Raw genomic sequence first — 21,252 nt, forward strand, 5'->3', positions numbered from 1 at the left:
GCACCCGCCTGGAGCGTGCCAATGCGCTGCGCATCTCGCCCGGCACTGCGCGCAACCCAGCACAGGTCCTGGGCCGTGGCCACCGCTTCCAGCCCGCAGGGCCCGCCACGCACACGTGGTGCGACCTCTGCGGCGACTTCATCTGGGGCGTCGTGCGCAAGGGCCTCCAGTGCGCGTGTGAGTAGCGGCTCACGCCAAACGGGCGGCCAAGGGGCAGTGCCATAGCTGCGGGTCAAGTCATGGTGAAGGGAGTCTGTAGGGACCACCCCCGGGACCAGGTACCTTACCTTGCCCCATCGCAGAAAAGAGTGCAGGAAGATGGTTTATCCCTAGACGCACTCCATCCATGGCTGGGGCACAGTTGGGCAGAGGCAGTACATTAAATAATAAGGTGCTGATTTCAAGTTTGTCTTTTAAGTGTCTTGACCCCTAAGAAAGCTGTTGTGCCTACTGGTGGTTCTCTTAGCCCATATTCCCAGGTCTGCCTCTTCACAATAATTCACTCACTCACTCTCTCTCTCTCTCTAGAATTCCTGAGGTGAAGGGAAGTTACCCACCTATGGAAAGGGGCCTAGAAAAAGTTAGGACCTTGGGTGGAACCCTGAAAACAGGAAGTTTGTTGAGTCTTTATTTAACAAACACCTGTCTTGGTCCCAGTGAATCAGTATTTAGCAAGTAACTATCTTGTTAACAATGGACTAGGTACTAAAACATGGAACTAAAACATGGTCCTTCTGCCCTCCTGGGAATCACCAGCAAGTAGAAGCTCTAGCTGTTCAGAACAGCTAGAATCACGGGGAGCACTTTTACAGCCTTCTTGTCTCCTTATGCCTGAATCCTATCTCAGACCTTTGAGTCGGTTGTTGGAAGTGGGCCCTAGGTATCCATAATTTTTAAAAAAACTCTCCTTAGGGGCGCTGGGATGGGGTGGGTGTGGTGTTATTCTAATGTGCAGCCTAAACTGAGATTGGGTACACTGACCCACACAGGAACTTAGGAATGATGCCCTAGACCTGTGTATATATGCAGATCTTCTCATCCAGTACAGGAATATGTCACAAACTCAGGTGGAAAAGCACAGACAGGCTACAAAGAAGGAATAAGGGCTGGGACCTTGCAGTGTTCTCCCAGTAAAATAAAGTGGCCATGAAAATGAGAAACAGGACAGTTTGGGTCTCCAGCAAGAGGTAGGGACAAAGGAGGAATCAATCAGGCGAGTGTAGATAGAGGAGGGGAGTGATTAAACTAAGCCCTGGACATCCCATTAGATCTGGAAGGAGAGACAGACCAGCAAAGAAGGTGAGCAGGAGCTGCAGAGAAGCAGGAGGAAAACCTGGAATGTGGTCTCTGGAAGTAAAGGGGAGCTAGTATTAAATGATGCTGAGGAGTATAGAATGGAGAATGGACCGCTGAGGACCGTGCTCATTGAGGACCGTGCTCATTGAGGACCGTGCTCAGAGCAATTTCCTGGAGCAAGCAAGCTTGGGCAAGCAAGCCTGACTAGAGTGGATAGAAGAGTGAGGATGAACATTTACGTGAATGTAAACCAGTGTTTTGGTCTGAGGGGGCAAATGATAATCAGAGAAGATCGTAGGTTAAAAGTTTTTGTTTTCTCCTTCAAGTAAATGGACCAAGGAAGTTCTGTGCTAGGCGCTAGAGACTGAAAACTGTTGAGCAGGCTTAAATCCCTAACCACCTGAGGCCTTCCAGTCAGTTTCCAGACACGCTCGGGGACCAACACTAGAGTCTGCATAATAGAGGGCAGTAACCGGGCATAAGATAAGTCTGGTCATGCCGAGTCCGGTGGGCAACGGTGGGCAACGGCTGTTATCCTGGGGATTCCCCTTCAGTCCCCAGGACATTTTCCGGAGCTGGAGCTCCTCCACCTCACGCCCTCTTTGCAGACTGCAAGTTCACCTGCCATTACCGCTGCCGCGCTCTCGTCTGCTTGGACTGCTGCGGACCCCGGGACCTGGGCTGGGACCCCGCGCTAGAACGTGACACTAACGTGGTGAGAGAAGGCCCCGAGTCATCCAGGGTATGGGTAGGGGAGACGTGCGGACTGGCAGGCCACAGCGCAGACGTTCGCGGACAGCACAGGCACTGGGCTCAGTAATAGTTCTAATAGCCGGTTTTCCGGCAGCAGAACTGCTAATTTTGCGCGTAGGTTTGGCGGACCGCCCAAGGATGCCACAGAGGCAGTTCCGAACCAGGCGCATGCGCACTTCCACAACCACGTCCAGTCCTGAGGCGGTGTCCCTGCACATGCGCATACGCTGCAACACATTTCCCCCTGGGAGGTGGGGCCTGGAGGTGGGTTAAGCTGCTTGGGCAATGAGGTCATTCCTGGAGGCTCAGCTCGTCTGTCCCCGCCCCCCCAGAGTTCCTCCCCCAATGAGACAAGAGCTAGATCCTGGCTGTCTACGTTTCAGTCTTAACGGTTGCGGTGTTGCGCTGGCCCCAGCGCAAGCGCACACTGATACAAACGCACACGCGCCCGGGCGGTGGTTGGAGGCTACCGACTCGTAGAACTAGGGGACCAAGCGGGCGCGGCGATGGGTGAGGCAGAAACGCCTTCTTTCGAGATGACCTGGAGCAGCACGACAAGCAGTGGCTACTGCAGCCAAGAGGACTCGGACTCGGAGCTCGAGCAGTACTTCACGGCGCGCACCTCTCTGGTCCGCAGGCCGCGCCGGGACCAGGTGGGAGACAGGGGTTGCCGGCGGCGGGCAAGGGGTGGTCCCAAGAATCTCACCAAGGAGTGTTGACATTGTAGACATCACTCTTCCCCTCCTGTCCACTGGTGGACTAGAGTAGGGATGTGCATCAGTCCCACACCTCTAACTTTGCAATGGGTTGTGGCCTCATGCTAGGACAGAGTGGAAAAATGGGCTACTTTCTCTAGGACAAACCCTGACTCCAAGCCAACTCTAGGGTGCCAAGACCCTAGAGTTGGGCTGTGCAGTTGGAACATGGGTTTGCTATATTTTATTTTTTTGTGAGGAGGTTCTGGGGATCAAACCCAAGGCCTTGCCTATGCTAGGCAAGAACTCTGTTACAGAGCTACACCTTAAGCCCCAGAGTGTAGTTTTACTTTAAATTAGAGTCCCTTCACAGAGTCTCACCAGGTTTTCTGGCTCCNGGCAAGGGGTGGTCGCTGGAATCCCGCCCCTGCCCGGTAAGTTGCCGCGTGGAGAGTTGGTGGGCAGCCCCACCCTCCGGTTCGCGTGGCTCTATGCGGGTCTGGGCTGGGGCTGGCCCGCGGAACCGTGCTCCAATTTTCAGCCCAGTGTAAAACCCCGGTTCCAAAGCGTCGGTACTGGGTGCCTCGGCCTTCTTGCTCTATCACAGACCGGTTGAACCAGGGGAAGCAGCTCTGTAGCTTGGGGTAGACCAGAGACGGGCGTTATTCATCTATGACTAAAGCCAACTTCGCAGCCCGTACAAACCTCTTGATTTCGTGTTTGGGCACTCCCACTGCCTCCCTAGAGGAACTGAAGGAGGAAGTGGAGGAGGAGTACTCTCCGGGAAAGAAGAAGTTTAGGAAGGGAGAGGCCAAAGGAGTTCGGCCCCTGTACATGCACTACTGGATGGAGTAAGCTGAGTCCCCAGCCATTACTGGCCCTGGTCTGTCACCAGCTGCTGGACTTTAGAGGATTCCAGTCCATTCTAGAGGGTGAACCTTTGGGAAGGGGATTTGGGAGGACCGGAAGCCTTGTTTTGAACTATAAGGATTCAGGAGCACTTTATCCACAAGACGGAGGGAAGGCTAGATTGTAAAGGGCCCCGAAAGGGGTGAAAAGAGATTGGATTCCTAATTGAAGATTGTAAAGTGTGTGCAGGGGCAGCTGGGACTTTCAGAGTCCCAGGTGTCTTCATTATCAGAGACTTCTGTGGGCTGTCATGGGTGTACCACCAACTTCACATAACTGTACCTGGGCCAGAAGACCTCAGAAGAGCATGCAGGCCAGGGCATCAGCAAAGAGAGATGGGCACCATGTAGTGTACTTGGCAGCAATGGCTCAGAATTCCTTATTTGAACCAAGAAAATGGAGTTATGGATAATGCTTTGGATGAAATTTGACTAAATTCCTTTCAGAAAGTGTGGTGCTTAGTACTTCAAATCTCAGCCCAGAGCTTGAGTAAAAGATTTGAGTGTAGACCCCTAAGATTGTCTCCATGTCCCTCCGCCTAAGCTACCTTCCAATATGGAAAGATGGGTAAAAAACACAAGACGCTAGTCAATTGAAAAGGAGAAGCAAAAGGGTGGGGGGCACACCTGTAATCCCAGCAACTTGGGAAGCTGAAGCAGGAGGATCACAAGTTCCAGGCCATCCTCAGCAACTTAGCAAGGCCCTACGAAACTTAGCAACACCCTATCTCAAAGAAAATATAAAAGGGCTGGGGATGCAGCTCAGTGGTAAGGTGCCCCTGGGTTTAAGCCTCAATACCCACCACCATCACCCCCCCAAAAAAAAAAAAAAAGGAAGAAGAAAAGGAGACTGAGAAGTCTCAAGGACTATGTAAAATAAAATCATCAATCACTAGGAATAGTGATAGAATAGAGGGTGGGTTGCTATAGTGCAAAAGAAGAAAAACTCTGTGATCCTGTTGCACATCCCTCTGGGACACTGTTGGGAGTCCTCTTCTATCAGAAAGCTTTGGAAACAGAAAAAGAAACAAAGAAACTTCTTACTCTAGAATAGTACAGTGCATCTAGTCCAAGTCTCTTGCTTTATCAATGAAGATACTGGGGGAGAAGGAAAGGGACTGGGACTGAGGTCAATGTCCCAGTCCAGGGCTCCAGCATAATCCAGAAAGGGAAGGAGGAGGAGTAAATTTTCTCATATCCAGGCTGGATCCCAGAACTGTCACAAAGAAGGGGAATAAATTAACACCATCCTGTGCCCTTTCTTTTCTATAAACAGACCACTATTCTTGCCTCAACCACTTGAGTCTGCTCAGTGTTCCCCTGCTCCCAGCACCACTTCCATACCATAACCATTACTCCTTCCTGTTGGAGCACTCTTTTCTATCCCACGTTGGCCTGAACAAGCATATCCACCACTTTCCCAGCCTCCAGCCCTCATTTTATCTGCCAGGTTCCTAATTTTCCAGGGCCACACTGTTAGTTCTTACTAGCCTGACAGGGTTGCCCACTCTTTCCAGCATCATTTCTTTTTTTTTTTTTTAAATATTTATTTATTTATTTATTTTAGTTTTAGGCGGACACAACATCTTTGTTTGTATGTGGTGCTGAGGATCGAACCCGGGCCGCACGCACGCCAGGCGAGCGCTCTACCACTTGAGCCACATCCCCAGCCCCCCAGCATCATTTCTCCTAGAGTTTTTATTCCTCAGTGCTCTCCCCCATCCAAAAGACCTTCGGAAATTTGGAAGGAAAATGGGCTTTGGCTTCCAACCCAAAACCCTTTTCCTGTGAAGCCTTAGTCCTCAGTCCTCAGGATGCTGACTGGCAGCAGGTTCTGGGTAAAGAGCATACCGCTATGCAGTCATGGACTCCCACCATACTCCCTCATCTGCTTCCCCATTCATCCCAATCAGTGGTTTAAGCAAGTTAGAAGGCTCCAAAGCAGCAGTCGGGAGAACCCTGGTTGTCCTGGACTCAGCAGTCAGGGAGAACTCTGGTTGTCCTGGGCATAATTCTATGGAAGACCTGGTAAGAATTCCTTTGAGACAAGACATTGGTCAGTGGTGATCTCAGGTATAGTTGTGACACTCCCATTCCAATTAAGGCCTATCTGACATCAACAGGAAATAAGGCTGATGCAGTGGGGCCAAATGAGTTTGGTAGAAAGTCATTTCAGAGCCCTGGCTGCCCTGGCCCATCCTCCACCCTTCCGGCAAGAATCCATTTCCCAGGGGGAAAGGGAACTAAGTGGTGGAGGTAAAAATTTTTAACTAAATTTCCAGACAGCAGAGGACAGTACAGAAGCCCACCTGCTTGACAGTTGTAAAACAGGCTCTACCAGGAAGTTGCCTGTTCAGCTCCAGTAGCCCAGCCTGAAGCTGCCTTTTGTGTACCTTGGATCAATGCTAAATGACCTGTCACAGTGATTTCCTCACTATGTCTGAGACATGGAGGGGTGGTCCCAAGAATCTCACCAAGGAGTGTTGACATTGTAGACATCACTCTTCCCCTCCTGTCCACTGGTGGACTAGAGTAGGGATGTGCATCAGTCCCACACCTCTAACTTTGCAATGGGTTGTGGCCTCATGCTAGGACAGAGTGGAAAAATGGGCTACTTTCTCTAGGACAAACCCTGACTCCAAGCCAACTCTAGGGTGCCAAGACCCTAGAGTTGGGCTGTGCAGTTGGAACATGGGTTTGCTATATTTTATTTTTTTGTGAGGAGGTTCTGGGGATCAAACCCAAGGCCTTGCCTATGCTAGGCAAGAACTCTGTTACAGAGCTACACCTTAAGCCCCAGAGTGTAGTTTTACTTTAAATTAGAGTCCCTTCACAGAGTCTCACCAGGTTTTCTGGCTCCTGGCCATATACCTTCAGTTGACCCTGATTCTTTGATCTTCTTAGGGCCATATGCAGTGCTGAAATTACCCTAGGCAGGCAGTGAAGAAAAGCCAAATGATTCTACTTTTGCCATCTACACCCATAACATGCAGAACCAAATGGGTTCACAGTACATGGGTTTAGCGACTGGGCCAAAGGTAGTCAGGTTTGTTTTTGTATTTTATTGAGAGACAGAGTCTTGATGAGTTGCTAAATTTGAACTTGTGATCCTCCTGCCTCAGCCTCCCAAGTTGTTGGCATTACAGGCATGTGCCACTGCGCCTGGAAGCAGTTAGTTTTTAAGAGCTGCTGCAGAGGCCATTTTTCATAGAAGCCCTGGGTTCCTCAAGGGCTTGTTTCCATACTGGCCTTCTTTTAGGATGATCCTGTGGAATGGAAGATACCTAATCTTTCTCAGGCTGAGATTGAGCAGAAGATCAAGGAGTACAATGGGCAGATCAACAGCAACCTCTTCATGAGCCTGGTGAGTTGACTACTCAGACAGAGGAAGGGAGTCTGGACAAGGGCAGTTACCCAGCTATGTGCCTGATGCCCAAAGAATCATAGACAAGGTATTCTTGGGTGGTCCCAAGCAACAATTTATACATACCCAGCCTAGCCCCAAGTGCACAGACAGAACCTTAGACTGTTCTATCTTACTTGGAACTTATTGTCATGGTTGGTTTTTCTTTCTTTTCAGAACAAGGATGGCTCCTACACAGGCTTCATCAAGGTTCAGCTAAAGCTGGTCCGCCCTGTCTCAGTGCCCTCCAACAAGAAACCGACCTCCTTACAGGATGCCCGGAAGGGCCCAGGGCGGGGTACAGCTGTGAGGCGACGGACTTCCTTTTACCTACCCAAGGATGCTGTCAAACACCTGCATGTGCTGTCACGCACACGGGCACACGAGGTTATTGAAGCCCTGCTGCGCAAGTTCTTGGTGGTGGATGATCCTCGCAAGTTTGCACTCTTTGAACGGGCTGAGCGTCATGGCCAAGGTAGGCTTCCTACCCCATCCTACCCTTTGTGAAGGTATATATGCATATATCTATTGCATGCAGGTGCTAAGGCTGCTAGGCCTGTCTATAATCATATATCCCTTTCCCCTTGCCTTGCTTTAAGTGTACTTGCGGAAACTGTCAGATGATGAGCAGCCCCTGCGTCTACGACTCCTTGCGGGACCTAGTGAGAAGACCCTGAGCTTCATCCTAAAGGAGAATGACTCTGGGGAGGTGAATGTGAGTACACAGTCTTCCTTAGTTTCTTGGTTGTCATTGGACAAGACTGATGGGCTAGAGCTACAATAAGGCTTAGAGGAAGAATCAGGCTGGAAAAAAAGCTCTACAAGGCCTAGGCCTATCCCAAGAAATCAGGAAGAATTTTCTTGGTGCTTTGTTTTCTCCTCTGCAGGTTCAGGAGTCCATCTGACAGTATGGTGAGCCCAGACCAGATCAGAACTACATATATGGGCCTAGGACAGCATGGATGCTCTCCTTCAAGCATTAAGACTTTTTACTTAATGGTTGAGGGTATAGCTTAGTGATACAACATATTCTTAGCATGCACAAGGCCCAGGATTCTATCTCCAGCACTGGATTTATATCCCAGTGAAGAGCATTTGCTTAGCATGCATTAGGCTCTGCATTTGATTCCTAGACCTGTTAATTAAAAAACAAAAGAAAAAAATTGACTTTTTAGAAGCTGTCTGACTACAAGGTATTGGGTCTATGGAGTAGTATTAGACTCAGAGTGTGAGTACAACCTGTCCACAGGAAACTGGGGAACATTCTATTTGGTTGCCTCTCAGTGAGGTGACTATTTTGTAGGATCCATCTTCTATACAGACTGCTGTCAGGAATCCTAGCATAGACTATTGAGGCATGAGCCAAATATTAGAAAACCCAATCCTGGCTTGTGTGACCATGATATGTTGGTCTTCTCTGGGGATGGTCTTCCAGTTTGGCCATATATACTGCAGCTTATATACCTCCCCTCTGCTCCCTTGCAGTGGGATGCTTTCAGCATGCCTGAACTACACAACTTCCTACGCATCCTGCAGCGAGAGGAAGAAGAACACCTCCGCCAGATCCTGCAGAAGTACTCCCATTGCCGCCAGAAGATCCAAGAGGCCCTGCATGCCTGCCCCCTGGGGTGACCTCTCCTACCTCTGGGTGGCAGGAGGAGAGTAGGCAGTGCCAAGAGCGTGCCGTGTGAGTGTGACAGGGCCCATGGGGCCTGAGGAATGAGTGTGCATGGAAGCCCTCCCCCATTGGGGGAATGAGCCCAGAGAATAGCGAAGAAGCTGGCCCTCTGCATCCACCAGTGGGTGAAGCAGAGTATGGCTTTGCATCTCTTTGCCTTTCGTGTACTGGGTCACGGTGGGCCAGGACTTCCCTGGGGAGCTGCTCCAGGCTTGCAGCAGGGGTGGAGCAGAAAGAATCTCCTTAATTCATGTCTCAGATGTGATAATCTTGGAGACCCTACAAACAGAACAGGATCAGTTTGCAGGGTTGAGGACCCTCAACCTTGGGGAAGGTTGTGTTTTGGGTCTTGAATAGAGTTTCTGGATAACCCTATCAGAGCCATGGGTGGGTGCTCAGAATAAGGCAGGCATCAAGGTGGAGTCTAGGTTTCCTTCTAGTGCCTTCTGACTCCTCATACACCCTGAGGTCAGGGAGTGCTGGTATACAGTACAGCAACAGTGCCTCAGTGCCTCCTCCAAAGAGGATATCCCTGGGTCAGCCCAGGGTCTGTGAATGAGGGCACTCTGCCAGCCCCATTCCTTGTTTGCCAGGCAAAGCCAGGGTCTGTCTCTCAGATATTTTTGATGAAGTGTGTGAATGTATGTAGTCCGTTTTGTGGCCTCAAATGAATGCCTCCTGTGGGAAAAGGGATGGGGGTGACAGTCATCATCAGGGCCTGAGGCCTGAGAGAATTGGCTGAATAAAGATTTTAAGAATCCTGCTTTTGTCTCTTTTGTGGGCCTGCTGCCATGGTTGCCATGACAGCAGCTGCCAAGGTTGATGGACAGGCTCACAGGGCATCTTTTGCAAGGTCAGTATGGACCATGTAAAGATGTATACATATTTGGTGGCCTAAACTGCAGTGGAGTTGAAACTTCCCAGAGGGGCAAGGATAGACCAGCCCCAGCCACTGGGCCAACTTCCAATCATTCCAGGTAGAAAAGCTTTGCCCATAACACTCTGTGACAGCCTGTACCCAGGATGCTTCCCATACTGCCTGCCCAGGTACACTCTGTGGGCTCTGACAGCACCCAGAGGGGCCTGGGAGGTGGAGCTGCTGACAGGTGCAGGGACCTATTTGGTTACAGCCTCTGCTCTAGAGACGTCTTACATAGGCTGTTATTTGTTATGAATACACATCCAGCCCTTAGCCTGGGGGCGGGGGGGAGTGTGATTGTTTCAGTCATCATTCAGCACATTGGGACCCAGGCAGTCATGGGGGCAAGAATAGGCTACAGCCAGAGTTTAGGGGAAGCCATTCTCTCAGCACACACCAACAACTGAGAGAAGTTGTTTTTATTTATTCATCAGCTGCTATGGACTAGACATGAAGGGTACAGCCATTTAGAATTCTTGTTTTCGTGAAGCATGCATTCAGGTTGAATTTGGAAAGAACATTGAAGTTCTAAATACCTCAGTGTAGCTATAAGACATTTTGGTCAGTTCCTTAGTTGTCCTTGGGCTCCATTTCTTTACATATGATGGTAACTACCACAAAACACCATTGTGAAAATAGAAGCCAGACAAGTACCCCACAGCCTGGCATGGGTCAGGTCCTAAAGTGCTGGTTCAAAGTGGTTGAGTTGAGTGCTGGTTCAAAGGGCTTGAGTTCTGGAGATCTGGGACGTTGGAATTGCCGTACCTGGCAACCAGTCCGCCGAAGAAGCCAAGAGAACAGCGCTGTCACAGCTCTACTGGTAGGGAGCTGTCCCAGCTGGCGAGAGCGTGGCCTGCCGGGACTTGAGGTCTTGCAGGGCATGCTGGGATGCCCAGTATCTGAGGATAGCCATTGGCTCTGCCCCACGGACCGACGAGCGCTGCAGCCAATCAAAGAGGGCAGCGTGCGGAAGCGGAAGTGAGGTTTCCGTGGAGACAGAAGAGCCTGCGGAAGGCGGCGGCGGCAGCGGCAGCGGCAGCACCTGCAAGCGGAGGCTGGGGCAGGGCATGATAGAGCCTACTGCACTGTGAGAACGCAGCGGCCGCGGGGTCCGCCATGCGCTGGCGGCCCTGACATGGGCGCCAGCGGCTCCAAAGCTCGGGGCCTTTGGCCCTTCACCTCTACGACAGGGGGCGGCGGCCCGGAGGCAGCGGGCAGTGAACAAGCTTTGGTGCGGCCTCGAGGCCGCCCGGTGCCCCCCTTCGTATTCACGCGCCGCGGGTAAGGGCGTGGGCTTCTGGGAGGACAGGCAGGCGGCCGGGTACCCCACACCACCGAGACCTCCTGTCACCCGACCCCCTACACCCCAGTTAGGATGACTTCGGTCTTTCGGGTCCCCATCCAAGCAAAGGGTGGGGAAAATCGGGAGTAGACTCCTGGAGGCCTGGCTGCTCTAAAGGTCTCTCTAGGGAAGGGTACAAGATCTTAGGCTTGTCTCTGGGCAGGCACGCCCCACAGTAAAGCTAAGATAGGGCCTTTGTGAGATCTCTTGACCTATTCTGTGCATCTCTTCAAACTTAGCTTGCAAATTGAAGGCTTTTACCCTCCTCCTCTTCCCCCCAGTTCTTCCAATGGAAGAATAACTGATTAGGCTTCATCCCTTCCCCCATAGTAGTAAGGTTGGACTTCTGAGTAGTGACTGGGAAAGCAGGGTAGGGCCCTAGTGTTGAGTATGAGGGGGCGAAGGGTGGACGGCAGGATCCTCACTCCTCATATTCTCCAGATGTGGAGTGCTGACCTAAACCCCAGGTTCCCCACACAATAGCATCAGCATGACCTCATGTGGATGGGCACTCCGTATGATGGAGATTTGGCTGTAGATACCAGGAGATCCAACAGTGGAAATTTGACTGCACCAGCCACTTGAAGGGGGGATGCAGTCTTCCTCCTTTTAGGTTCCTTCCTAGATCAAAACATCTGTTCACAATCTTTGGCACTAGGCCAGTTGTCTTCTGGAGTGAAACCAACATGCCCATGCTACCACCCTGCCCACTCTCTAAGTCCTGGATGAAGGGACTGATATTGGAATGGCTGTTCTCACACAACAGATCAGTAATGGAAATTAACTTTGGTTGCCTGGATAGTATGCTGTGGTATGGGTTCTCTTCTTGAGGGTATAACAGAGTAACACTAGCCAATGTTCTGCTCCCTGGTTCCTTCTAGTAGACCGTAAACCTAAGCAAAAGGATTCTCCAGCTGTAGTGTCCTCTCTTCTTCCCACCAAGATTGTTCCTCCCCAGTTGGGGTTGGGTACACTTCCCTGTGATCTGTGGCATTTGCCATGACCAGGTGTGGGGCTCAAGCCCAGCCTGTTCTCTTCTTCCTCTACACAGCTCCATGTTCTATGACGAGGATGGGGATCTGGCTCATGAGTTCTACGAAGAGACAATCGTCACCAAGAATGGGCAGAAGCGGGCCAAACTGAGGCGGGTGCATAAGAATCTGATTCCTCAGGTGAGGGACTGGTAGAGGTCATAGAACCTTCATCAAGTATGTAAAGGTAGACCCAGGTGGGGTCTACTGGGGGAGGAGCTAGGAGGATCAGGAAGCTTCCTGAAGTAGACACCCTGAGCTGACCCTCATAGCCTTTGTTTCCATGGCAGGGCTTCGTGAAGCTGGATCCCCCCCGCCTCCATGTGGATTTCCCTGTGATTCTCTACGAGGTGTGAGCCTGGGAGATGGCATACACAAACACCGTCTGCCTCAGCAAGAAACTCCCAGACTTGAGGTGTGGTTTCCATTGAGGAGCCCAGGCCGAGGCCACAACCCTGAATAAGCTCCACTGGCCCAGAACCTTTGGCTGTGAGCAGGGCAGTCCCTCGGTGTTAATTGTATATTGGTTTGTGTGTGGACAGGAGGTGGTTAGTGACTGGTGAAGGCTAATGGCAGATTTACCAGCCCACCCTCCCCAGCCACCCCTGCAAGAAACATGGCAGGGCATATGCCAGTCAGGAATGCCTGGTTCCTGGTTCCTTGCCTGGCCTGCTTCCTTCCAAGCTTTCCCAGGGCCAAGCCCTGCTAGAAGCTACAGCACTTTACAAATAAAGTCTGCCTTCTTCCAGCCCCTGGGCTATGGGGGCTTTACACAAATGAGAACTTCCTTTCCCCTCACTTCCCATACCCCCTAGTTGGAGCATTTCAGCCATTTGCTACCTCGATTCCTCCTGTATTGGACAGAGGCTGGGGGCAGCACCAGCCTGATTCTTCCCACCTACCTGCCATTTGTTCCCACTTTCAGATGGACAGTTTGCTGGCAGTTAATAGAAATGGGGACTGTTGTGAGAGGCTTCTCCCTTCACCCAGGGCTGGGCTGATCCTTACCCACTGCAATTAATTGTTTATCCTTCCCCTATTTGAGAGAGTGCAGGCCAGGGTCAGGATGGGCTGTGGATGCCTGTGCATATGGGGAGTTGCGCCAAGCCACCCATTCTTTGTATTAGCCCCCCACACCACTTGGGAGGGAACTGTCTACTACCCTGTGGTAAGGAACAACACACTAGGGCTGGTGTGAATAGCTATAAGGAGCCCACCACCCTTCCCCTACAGTATCCTCACCCCTTCAGTATCGTTTAAGGGAAAGTACTGGATCCCCTTGGTAGACACAAAAAGGAAGGGTTTATGTTTTACATAAAAGGAATACTTAAAATGTGAAGGTTTGTAAATAGTCTAGTCTATGATGATGTTGGGACAGAGTCTGATTTCTATATAGAAATTACTTTTTTTTTTTTTTAATTCTTATTGTGCAAAATCTGTGCTTCTAGAGTGTGGAAAATGGCTTGGGGAGGGTGGTCCCCAGCATAGGAAGACTGTTGTGTTATTTGTTCAATTTCAATAAAATTATTTGTAGATCCTGCAAATGAGTATGGCATCCTCTGGGACTGTGACACCCAGTGTCTAGACTACTTTCTGGGATCAACAGGTAGGCCTGGGCCCAGGACTCTGGCAGGCTTACCATCTCCAGCATGGACCAAGAAAAAGCCTGAGCTCTAACTGTGGCAACTCCAGCTATGGCCAGCAGGTGGCCGTGTATTCACACTGGGCCTGTCAGGATGCGGGTACTACTTACCTGTCTTATTGTGATCAGAGTGGTGGAAATCCCCGGAATCAGAGGTTGTAGTGTTGCTTCACTAGGAATTAGTCCCACCTAACCTAAGGTGAGAGTATGACCCTAGATAGTTCTGGTCCCAACATTGCTAGCTGACCTCAAGTGAATTGATATCCTGAGCCCCAAGGACTTAAAAAAAGGCCCAGACATGCATAGACAGTATACTGCCAGGCATATATAAACTTCATCTGCTTCTTCTCCTCCCAGACCACCACTGGGAGAGTGAGCTCTGGATTTCCTTTCCAACGTTCAGTACTTCCTTCTGTTCTCTGCTGCCTGTGCTATAGACTCCCCACCACTACCACCACCACCACAACCACCACCACCACCACCACACACATACACACTAGGGATTGAACTCAGGGCCTCTTGCATATTATATAAACATACTACCATGAAACTATATTACCGGTCCATTAAAAAAAAAAAAAAAAAACAGGTTTTTGCTAAATTGCCTAAGCTGGCCTTGAATTTATGATCTTCCTACCTCAGTCTCCTGAATGGATGTGATTACAGCCTCCTGAATAACACCACCACACCTGGATTGCCTGTGAACATTCTGCCTACAGGGCCTGCTGTGAAGCAGGTTATCTGCTAGGCCATCAGTTCAACTCCCAGTTAAGAAGGGGGAAATTCAAGGACCCAGGCTTCTAGGTTTGGGAAACTGGCCTACCAGTCTTTCAGAGGCTTGAATTTGTCACATCTGGAGTAGGATCACTCTGTGCAGCCTGGACTTGTAGTTCTGTGAGCTGTCTTCCCATTCCCCTTAAGATGCCAAACCTAAGGCCCTGTCATCCTCCACTCCACCCTACTGTCTGTTCAAAGGCCAGCGCTCTCCCATAACAAACAGCATTCTATCTCCCACCATCATTATCCCAGCCTGGAGGAACTCCCTGTGCTCAGCCTTCTCAGCTGACCCCAAAGCTGGAAACAATGGGAGTCAGGCAGTGCTTCCCCACTCCCTCCCACTGGGCTGTGCTCACTTCCTTCCTGCTGACAGCTTGAGGAAGTGTCCCTGCCCTGGGACAGTCTGGTCCGGCCTTTGTTTTCCCAGGGGTCCCCACCCTGGTAGCTTCCTAGGCCTCTGTCCCTTCTGAAGCCAGCACAGTGGTACAGGGACACTGCACCCACTCCTGTCATATCCTGGACTCCTGGGTCCTCACAGCCAGACTCCAGATTATGCACTCACCTCCCCGAGACTCCCACACAGCCAGGAGAGGGGCCCTGTGCATTGGAGAGGTGAAGCCAGCCACATGAACTTCCCCTCCCAAAGAAACACCCCCCCTTCTCTCTCCACTTTGGCAAAGAGCCACTCTGTAGTGGACTCAGTGAAATCTACCCAGGAATGTCCTCCAGCTGGATAGCACTCTGCAGGCCTTGCCCCACCCCTATCCCACAGTCACACACATCAAGTATTGTCCTCTCTGTCACACTTGAGACACTTCTGCTCTTGGTGGAAAAAAAAAAAAATGACCCAGCTCCCAGAAGTTCCCCCAACCCTCTCCCCCCATCTCCCAGGATTGGCTCCCTTATTTGACACCTGCTGTAGGAGGCCATCAGTTGAACACCCCCCAGATAGTTTGATTCTCCCAAAAGACCAAGGCCTGTACCTCCTCAACACCCTACTAAATGAGAATGAGCCCAAACCCCAAGGAAAAGTTGGTGAGGAGAGTTAAGGAAATTGTGGGCATCAGGGAGACTGACTCCTGAGCCTGGGCTCATAGCCTTCCTGTCACCTGGCACAGCTGGTGGGGCCAGATCCTACAGGAGAAGGGTGGGGAGGGCAGCCAGCCAGGAGAGCATGCCAGAGGAAAACAGGGTCAAGGCAATCTCCTCCCTCGCGCCTTTCCTGGCCTTTTCCTCTCAGAGGGGCAGCAGGAAGTGAGGAGAAAGGGCTGGAATGGGAGGCGGGAGCGGGTGGGAGGGAATGGGGTTTATCAAGTCGCCGGCAGGCTGCCCAGCGGGCAGCAGCTGGTGAACGTATCCTGGCTGGAGAAGTTCACTCCAGGAAAGAGGGAGGCCGCCGACCTACTGGGCCGACGGACTCCCAGACAGGTGAGCCCAGCGCAGACTGCAGAAGGCTGGTAGTCTGCGTTGCCATAGATGGGCTTGCTGTGGCGCTACCTATCTCTCCTCTCAGGCGCCTGGCGGGGAAGGGGCTGGCGGCGCAGACGCGGACATTTGAGGGAGCGGAGTCCCGCACTGCGGAGCGGATTTAAGAAGAGGCGAGGTCTTGCACAGGGCTCGTCCTGGTCCAGCTCCAAGCCTGCTCCCCCATCAGGAGGAGCCTGCGAAGCGAAAGAGCTCGGGATACCTAACCAAAGCCTCGGGGGGGTCCCTACAGTTGGCTTTATCCAAGGTCTGGCCAGAAACTTCAGTTAAGAGTGACTCCCTTATGAAGTTATGAGGGAGATCCCGGGGAGTTCCCAGGGACTGGGCAGGAGCGGATCCCAAGGATTGGCCTGATCCTGATATGGGCCGGGAAGACTCGGGGCACCCCACCTTCCCCCTGGGACCCGCCAAGCTTCCCAACCCCAACCCTTCCCGCCACGCAGTGACCCACAGTCGAGGTTGCCAGACAACTGCTGCCTCTGCCTTAAAGACTAGGGCTAAGAAGTGGTGCTTGGCCCCTTACCCGAGACGGGCAGTGGGCGGGGCTTCCCTTCAGACCGCAGCCAAGAGGACAGGATTCGGGACTCGTAGGAGGCGGGGCATTACTGTTCTTGGAGGCCCCATCTGCTCAGGTCAAAGTCCTTTTCTCAACACAAAGGGGCCCCAGTGCTGGCGTCTACTACTTTCGAGGTTGCAAAGTTCGATGAGCAGCTGCCCCAGTCGAGGCCTCGGAGTACTACAGCACCTCCTTATGGCCGAGCCGGGGAACGCCACCGTCCTTTTTATTCCATACACCCGGCTTCCCCCTCCCCGCCCTTATGCTGTCCCTTTAAGAGGTTGACTCCACAGAGAAGAAGAGAGGATTGTACCACCAGCAACGGACTGTGGGGAGAAAAATCTCAGGCCGACTGACACTAATAGCTAGCACTTGAACGGAAATCCTCGTTAGAAGGGGCTTCAGGTCTCAAATAGATGGCCACGTTTCTCTGCAGAGGATCTAGGGGATCCTCCAACCTGAAACTTAGCACTGGCGACGAGAAAGGCAGACACACCTACCCGCCGGGAACCCAATCCTGTTCCCCGCCCACCGCGGAGCTGGACTCTTAAAGGGCCAGAGGGCCTGGGGGCAGAGAGGTAGCAGAGGTGCTGAACCGGTGCCGGGCCTGAGCGAAGGGCCGGAGCGGCTAGGCTGGGCCCAGGATGGCGGCGGCCCTGGCACGGGTCCCGGTGGCGCCCCGTGTGAGGTGAGGGCGGGCGGTGCAAACCTACAGCTCTCCGCTGGCGGGCTGAGCTCTGAACTCCCGGGGGTGCCCCCAGAGAGGGGGCCTAGGAACCTCACACCCACCCGGCGGGGCTCTGACCCCACGTGCAGGGCGGGGGCGGGGTCCCCGCACAAAGGCCAGGCGAAGTGCCCTCTACCCGGGACCGGTCGGTCTCGGTGTGGGCGCGCGCGCATTCCCGTGGCAGCGGAGGGAAAAGCAGGTCTGTCCGCTGGGCTGTGGGAGGTCCACTGTCCCTTTGTCCCCGCGGGCCCTCCTCCAAGCCTGAGAGAGTGCCTGCGTATACGACTAAGTCCTGACAGCGGGTGTTGCACAGATACAGCTCCGTGGCCGTGTTCCTTCCAGTTTCCTAGCATCTGTATGAGTTGTGTTCTCTACCCAAATGCTTAGTTTCTCTGGATCAAGGGTTCCTCACAGGGTACAGGGTGAAGTTCAGGGCTTTAGGGCTCACTGAAACCATGCACTGGAGGTTTGCAGGACATGTATAGGTTCTGGCGGCAGGTCCATAGCTTCATTCATTTAGTTCCCAGAAGGGTCACAGACCTAACAGATTCTTGACCAGCCATAGGCTACCTGTTCCACGAAGGAGCCATATGCTCCTGGTAGTGAGTCCCCAGGATAACTTGCCTGTCCTTCAATGGCCTGTTGTCTCTCAAACCTGTTACAGCTGTAGATGAGTCTGAACCACCAGGGGTACTGTGCCCCACATAGCATTGGGGCACTTTTGGAGCATAGATGGGCTTAAAGTGGGCACCTCCAGGATTCTCTAGACTGATTTTTTTCTCTCCCACCCTTCATTTAGTTCCTAAGCTGGTGCCAAGCAGGTGACACTTCCTGTAGTCCCCAGCATGCTGGCAGGCCTGGGCCCCACCATCACACTGGCCTTGGTGCTAGCGGTGGCATGGGCCATGGAGCTCAAGCCCACAGTGCCACCCATCTTCACAGGCCGGCCCTTTGTGGTAGCATGGGATGTGCCCACACAGGACTGTGCCCCACGACACAAGGTGCCACTGGACCTGAGTGCCTTTGATGTGGAGGCTTCACCTAATGAGGGTTTTGTGAACCAGAATATCACCATCTTCTACTACGACCGTCTAGGCCTGTATCCACGCTTTGATTCAACTGGGACATCGGTGCATGGTGGTGTGCCACAGAATGTTAACCTCCGGGCACACCTACAGATGCTGAAGAAACCTGTAGAGCACTATATTCGCACCCAGGAGCCTGCAGGGCTGGCAGTCATTGACTGGGAGGACTGGCGGCCTGTGTGGGTGCGCAATTGGCAGGACAAGGATGTATACCGCCAGTCATCACGCCAGCTGGTAGCCAGTCGGCACCCTGACTGGCCATCAGACCGAATAGTCAAACAGGCACAATATGAATTTGAGTCCAATGCACGGCAGTTCATGCTGGAAACACTACGCTATGTCAAGGCAGTCAGACCTCGACACCTCTGGGGCTTCTACCTCTTTCCTGATTGCTATAACCATGATTATGTACAGAACTGGGAGAGCTACACAGGCCGCTGCCCTGATGTTGAGGTGGCCCGCAATGACCAGCTGGCCTGGTTGTGGGCTGAGAGCACGGCTCTCTTTCCCTCCGTTTACCTGGACGAGACACTAGCTTCCTCTGCTCATGGCCGCAACTTTGTCAGTTTCCGTGTTCAGGAAGCCCTTCGTGTAGCTCACACCCATCATGCGAACCATGCACTCCCAGTCTACGTCTTCACACGGCCCACCTATACCCGCAAGCTCACAGGGCTTAGTGAGGTATGTTCCTTCCAGGGTGCTGCTTTCTTCCTCCTTCTGGGAACCACTGCATGTTTGGTTACTAGGGCCGTGGTTTGCTGGCTATTCCATGTCTCTTCAAATAACTATATATAGGAGCTGAGGGCATATGGCTCATTGGTAGAACACTTGCCTAGTACACACAAGGCCCAGGGTTCAATCCCCAGCACCACAAAAATAAGCTTAAAAAATTATTAAATGTTATAGTATTAAATATAATGTTAAATGTTATATTAAAATTATAATATTGTGAAAGGGTGACATGTTATATAGATAAAATTGAGGCACAGAGACATTAAGAGGTTTGCCAAAAACCTCCAGCAATACCAGTCACAGCAATACATGCCTGTAATCCCAGCAACTCAGGAGGCTGAGGCAGGAGAGTTGCAAGTTCAAGGCCAACCTGAGCATCTTAGTGAAACCCTGTCATAATATAACAGGCTGGGGATATAGCTCAGTGATAAAGCTACACTATGTCAATCCCCGGTACCCCCCTCCCCCCCAAAAAAAAAAAAGCCTCCAGCAAATCCAGGACAGCTTAGAGACTTGGATCCAGGTATCCTGACTTTGGAGTCTGTCTTGGTAGATACTCTGTAGACTCATGTATACTCTTGGCCTGGGAGATTGAGGCCCAAAGTGGGGTTGGAAATGAGCTTAAATATTTAAGGAAAAAGTAAAACAGGCAGAGTTTCTGCTTGGAGGGAAATAAGGGAGGGTTATATTGCAGAGTCAGTAAGTCAGAACAGTTCTATCTACTCGGTCCTTTTTCCTTCTGTGGTTTCAGTCTTCCCCAGTGATTGTCCCCTTTCCACACAGATGGACCTTATCTCTACCATTGGCGAGAGTGCAGCCCTGGGTGCAGCTGGTGTCATCCTCTGGGGTGACTCAGTATACACCTCAAGTATGGTAAGTGAGACCTTCCCAGCTGGTCAGAACTGCATCTACAAGAACAGGCAAATTTAGCCGGGTGTGGTGGTACACATCTGTAATCTCAGCAATTTGGAAGGCTGAGACAGGAGGATCATCTGTTCAAAGCCAGCAACATATCGATACCTTGTCTCAAAAAATAAAAAGGTCTGGGGATATGGCTCAGTGGTTAAGAACCCCTGGGTTCAACTCCTGGTACAAAAAAAAAAAAAAAAAAAGGCAAATTTGGACTTTTTCTCCCAACCTCACTTAAGTATGCAAACCTAGTCAGACTCCAGGAAAGAGGAAATGCTGCCCTGAACAACCATGGAGTTCCGCCTTTTCCTGACTGCCCAGCTGTGTTGCAGCTTCTGCCCTTCTCTTCAGGAACAGGGACTGTGAGGGCTCAGGCACGCATGTGTGTGTACACAAATAAGTGTGCTGTTAAAAAGAGGTTCTGTTGGGCTGGGGGTATAGTTCAGTGATAGAACACTTGCCTAGCATGCACAAGGCCCTGGGTTTAATAATCCCTCCACAGTGTGAACACAGTTTCTGTCGGCCTTGTGGGCCCAGGCAGCAGCTGACCCTGACCTGTTATCCTCTTGTTATCCTGTTTACCCCCAGGAGACCTGCCAGTACCTCAAGAATTACCTGACACAGCTGTTGGTCCCCTATGTAGTCAATGTGTCTTGGGCTACCCAGTATTGCAGCCGGGACCAGTGCAATGGTCATGGGCGCTGTGTGCGCCGCAACCCCAGCGCCAATACCTTCTTGCACCTCAGCGCCAGCAGCTTCCGCCTAGTACCTGGCCGAGCACCTGGTGAACCCCAGCTGCGACCTGAGGGGGAGCTTAGCCGGGCGGACCTCAACTACCTGCAGACGCACTTTCGCTGCCAGTGCTACTTAGGCTGGGGTGGTGAGCAATGCCAGTGGGACCATAGGCGGACAACTGGAGGTGCCAGTGGGGCCTGGACTGGTTCCCATTTCACCAGTCTGCTGGCTTTAGTAGCTGTGGCCCTCACCTAGACCCTATAGGAATCTCCTACCTGGCTACCAAGCCAGCTGGCTTCTGCCACAAGGGCTTTCCTGGGCATGTGAGAGCCTATAGGGGGTAGACAAACTAGAGTCTGGAGGGGCAGAGCCCCCAAGATACCCAGCAGGGCATCCATACTAGCTGTCACACCCCTGTTCTAAGGGGGAGGGAAAGTCCCCTAAGAGGCCCCTTTCTACCTGTCAGAGGGGAAGGAGAATACAGCTGGGCTGGGGAGGGCCTGACCCTACTCCCCTGCCCCTGGATAGTTTATTATTATTTTGGGGTCTCTTTTGTAAATTAAATATGAAATAACTGTT

General features: G+C 51.9%; 3 protein-coding genes and 1 long non-coding RNA gene across 7 annotated transcripts; all 4 read left to right on the forward strand.

The window, feature by feature from the left end:
- Rassf1 (Ras association domain family member 1) lies at window positions 1–9,496 on the forward strand. 3 transcript variants are annotated; one of them, XM_015487142.2, is made up of 6 exons: window positions 1–177; window positions 1,905–2,011; window positions 6,912–7,016; window positions 7,233–7,530; window positions 7,655–7,770; window positions 8,541–9,496. In XM_015487142.2, exons 3-6 carry the CDS (start codon window positions 7,008–7,010, stop codon window positions 8,685–8,687), a joined length of 570 nt encoding a protein of 189 aa, XP_015342628.1. In that variant the 5' UTR covers window positions 1–177; window positions 1,905–2,011; window positions 6,912–7,007; the 3' UTR covers window positions 8,688–9,496. The 3 variants fall into 3 exon arrangements, with proteins under 3 accessions (XP_015342628.1, XP_048650257.1, XP_015342629.1); XM_048794300.1 differs by lacking the exon at window positions 1–177 and adding an exon at window positions 2,433–2,702 and having other exon boundaries at window positions 1,922–2,011; XM_015487143.2 differs by lacking the exons at window positions 1–177; window positions 1,905–2,011 and adding exons at window positions 2,629–2,739; window positions 3,154–3,178.
- Window positions 2,746–6,640, forward strand: LOC125613593. Its single transcript, XR_007344155.1, has 2 exons — window positions 2,746–3,128; window positions 6,500–6,640. It is a non-coding gene; the product is annotated as an uncharacterized LOC125613593 (long non-coding RNA).
- A 1,145-nt stretch (window positions 9,497–10,641) lies between the features above and the next one.
- Tusc2 (tumor suppressor 2, mitochondrial calcium regulator) lies at window positions 10,642–13,569 on the forward strand. The gene is made up of 3 exons (XM_015487146.2): window positions 10,642–10,933; window positions 12,046–12,166; window positions 12,316–13,569. The coding sequence occupies exons 1-3, from the start codon at window positions 10,788–10,790 to the stop codon at window positions 12,379–12,381; spliced, it is 333 nt and encodes a 110-aa protein (XP_015342632.1). The 5' UTR covers window positions 10,642–10,787; the 3' UTR covers window positions 12,382–13,569.
- Window positions 13,570–15,718: 2,149 nt separating this feature from the next.
- Hyal2 (hyaluronidase 2) lies at window positions 15,719–21,252 on the forward strand. Of its 2 annotated transcripts, none has more exons than XM_015487147.2 (4): window positions 15,719–15,872; window positions 18,012–18,978; window positions 19,813–19,902; window positions 20,527–21,252. In XM_015487147.2, the coding sequence occupies exons 2-4, from the start codon at window positions 18,058–18,060 to the stop codon at window positions 20,926–20,928; spliced, it is 1,413 nt and encodes a 470-aa protein (XP_015342633.1). In that variant the 5' UTR covers window positions 15,719–15,872; window positions 18,012–18,057; the 3' UTR covers window positions 20,929–21,252. The 2 variants fall into 2 exon arrangements, with proteins under 2 accessions (XP_015342633.1, XP_015342634.1); XM_015487148.2 differs by lacking the exon at window positions 15,719–15,872 and adding an exon at window positions 15,970–17,173.

This window comes from Marmota marmota, unplaced genomic scaffold, assembly GCF_001458135.2.
Source record: "Marmota marmota marmota unplaced genomic scaffold, marMar, whole genome shotgun sequence".
Taxonomy (NCBI): Eukaryota; Metazoa; Chordata; class Mammalia; order Rodentia; family Sciuridae; genus Marmota; species Marmota marmota.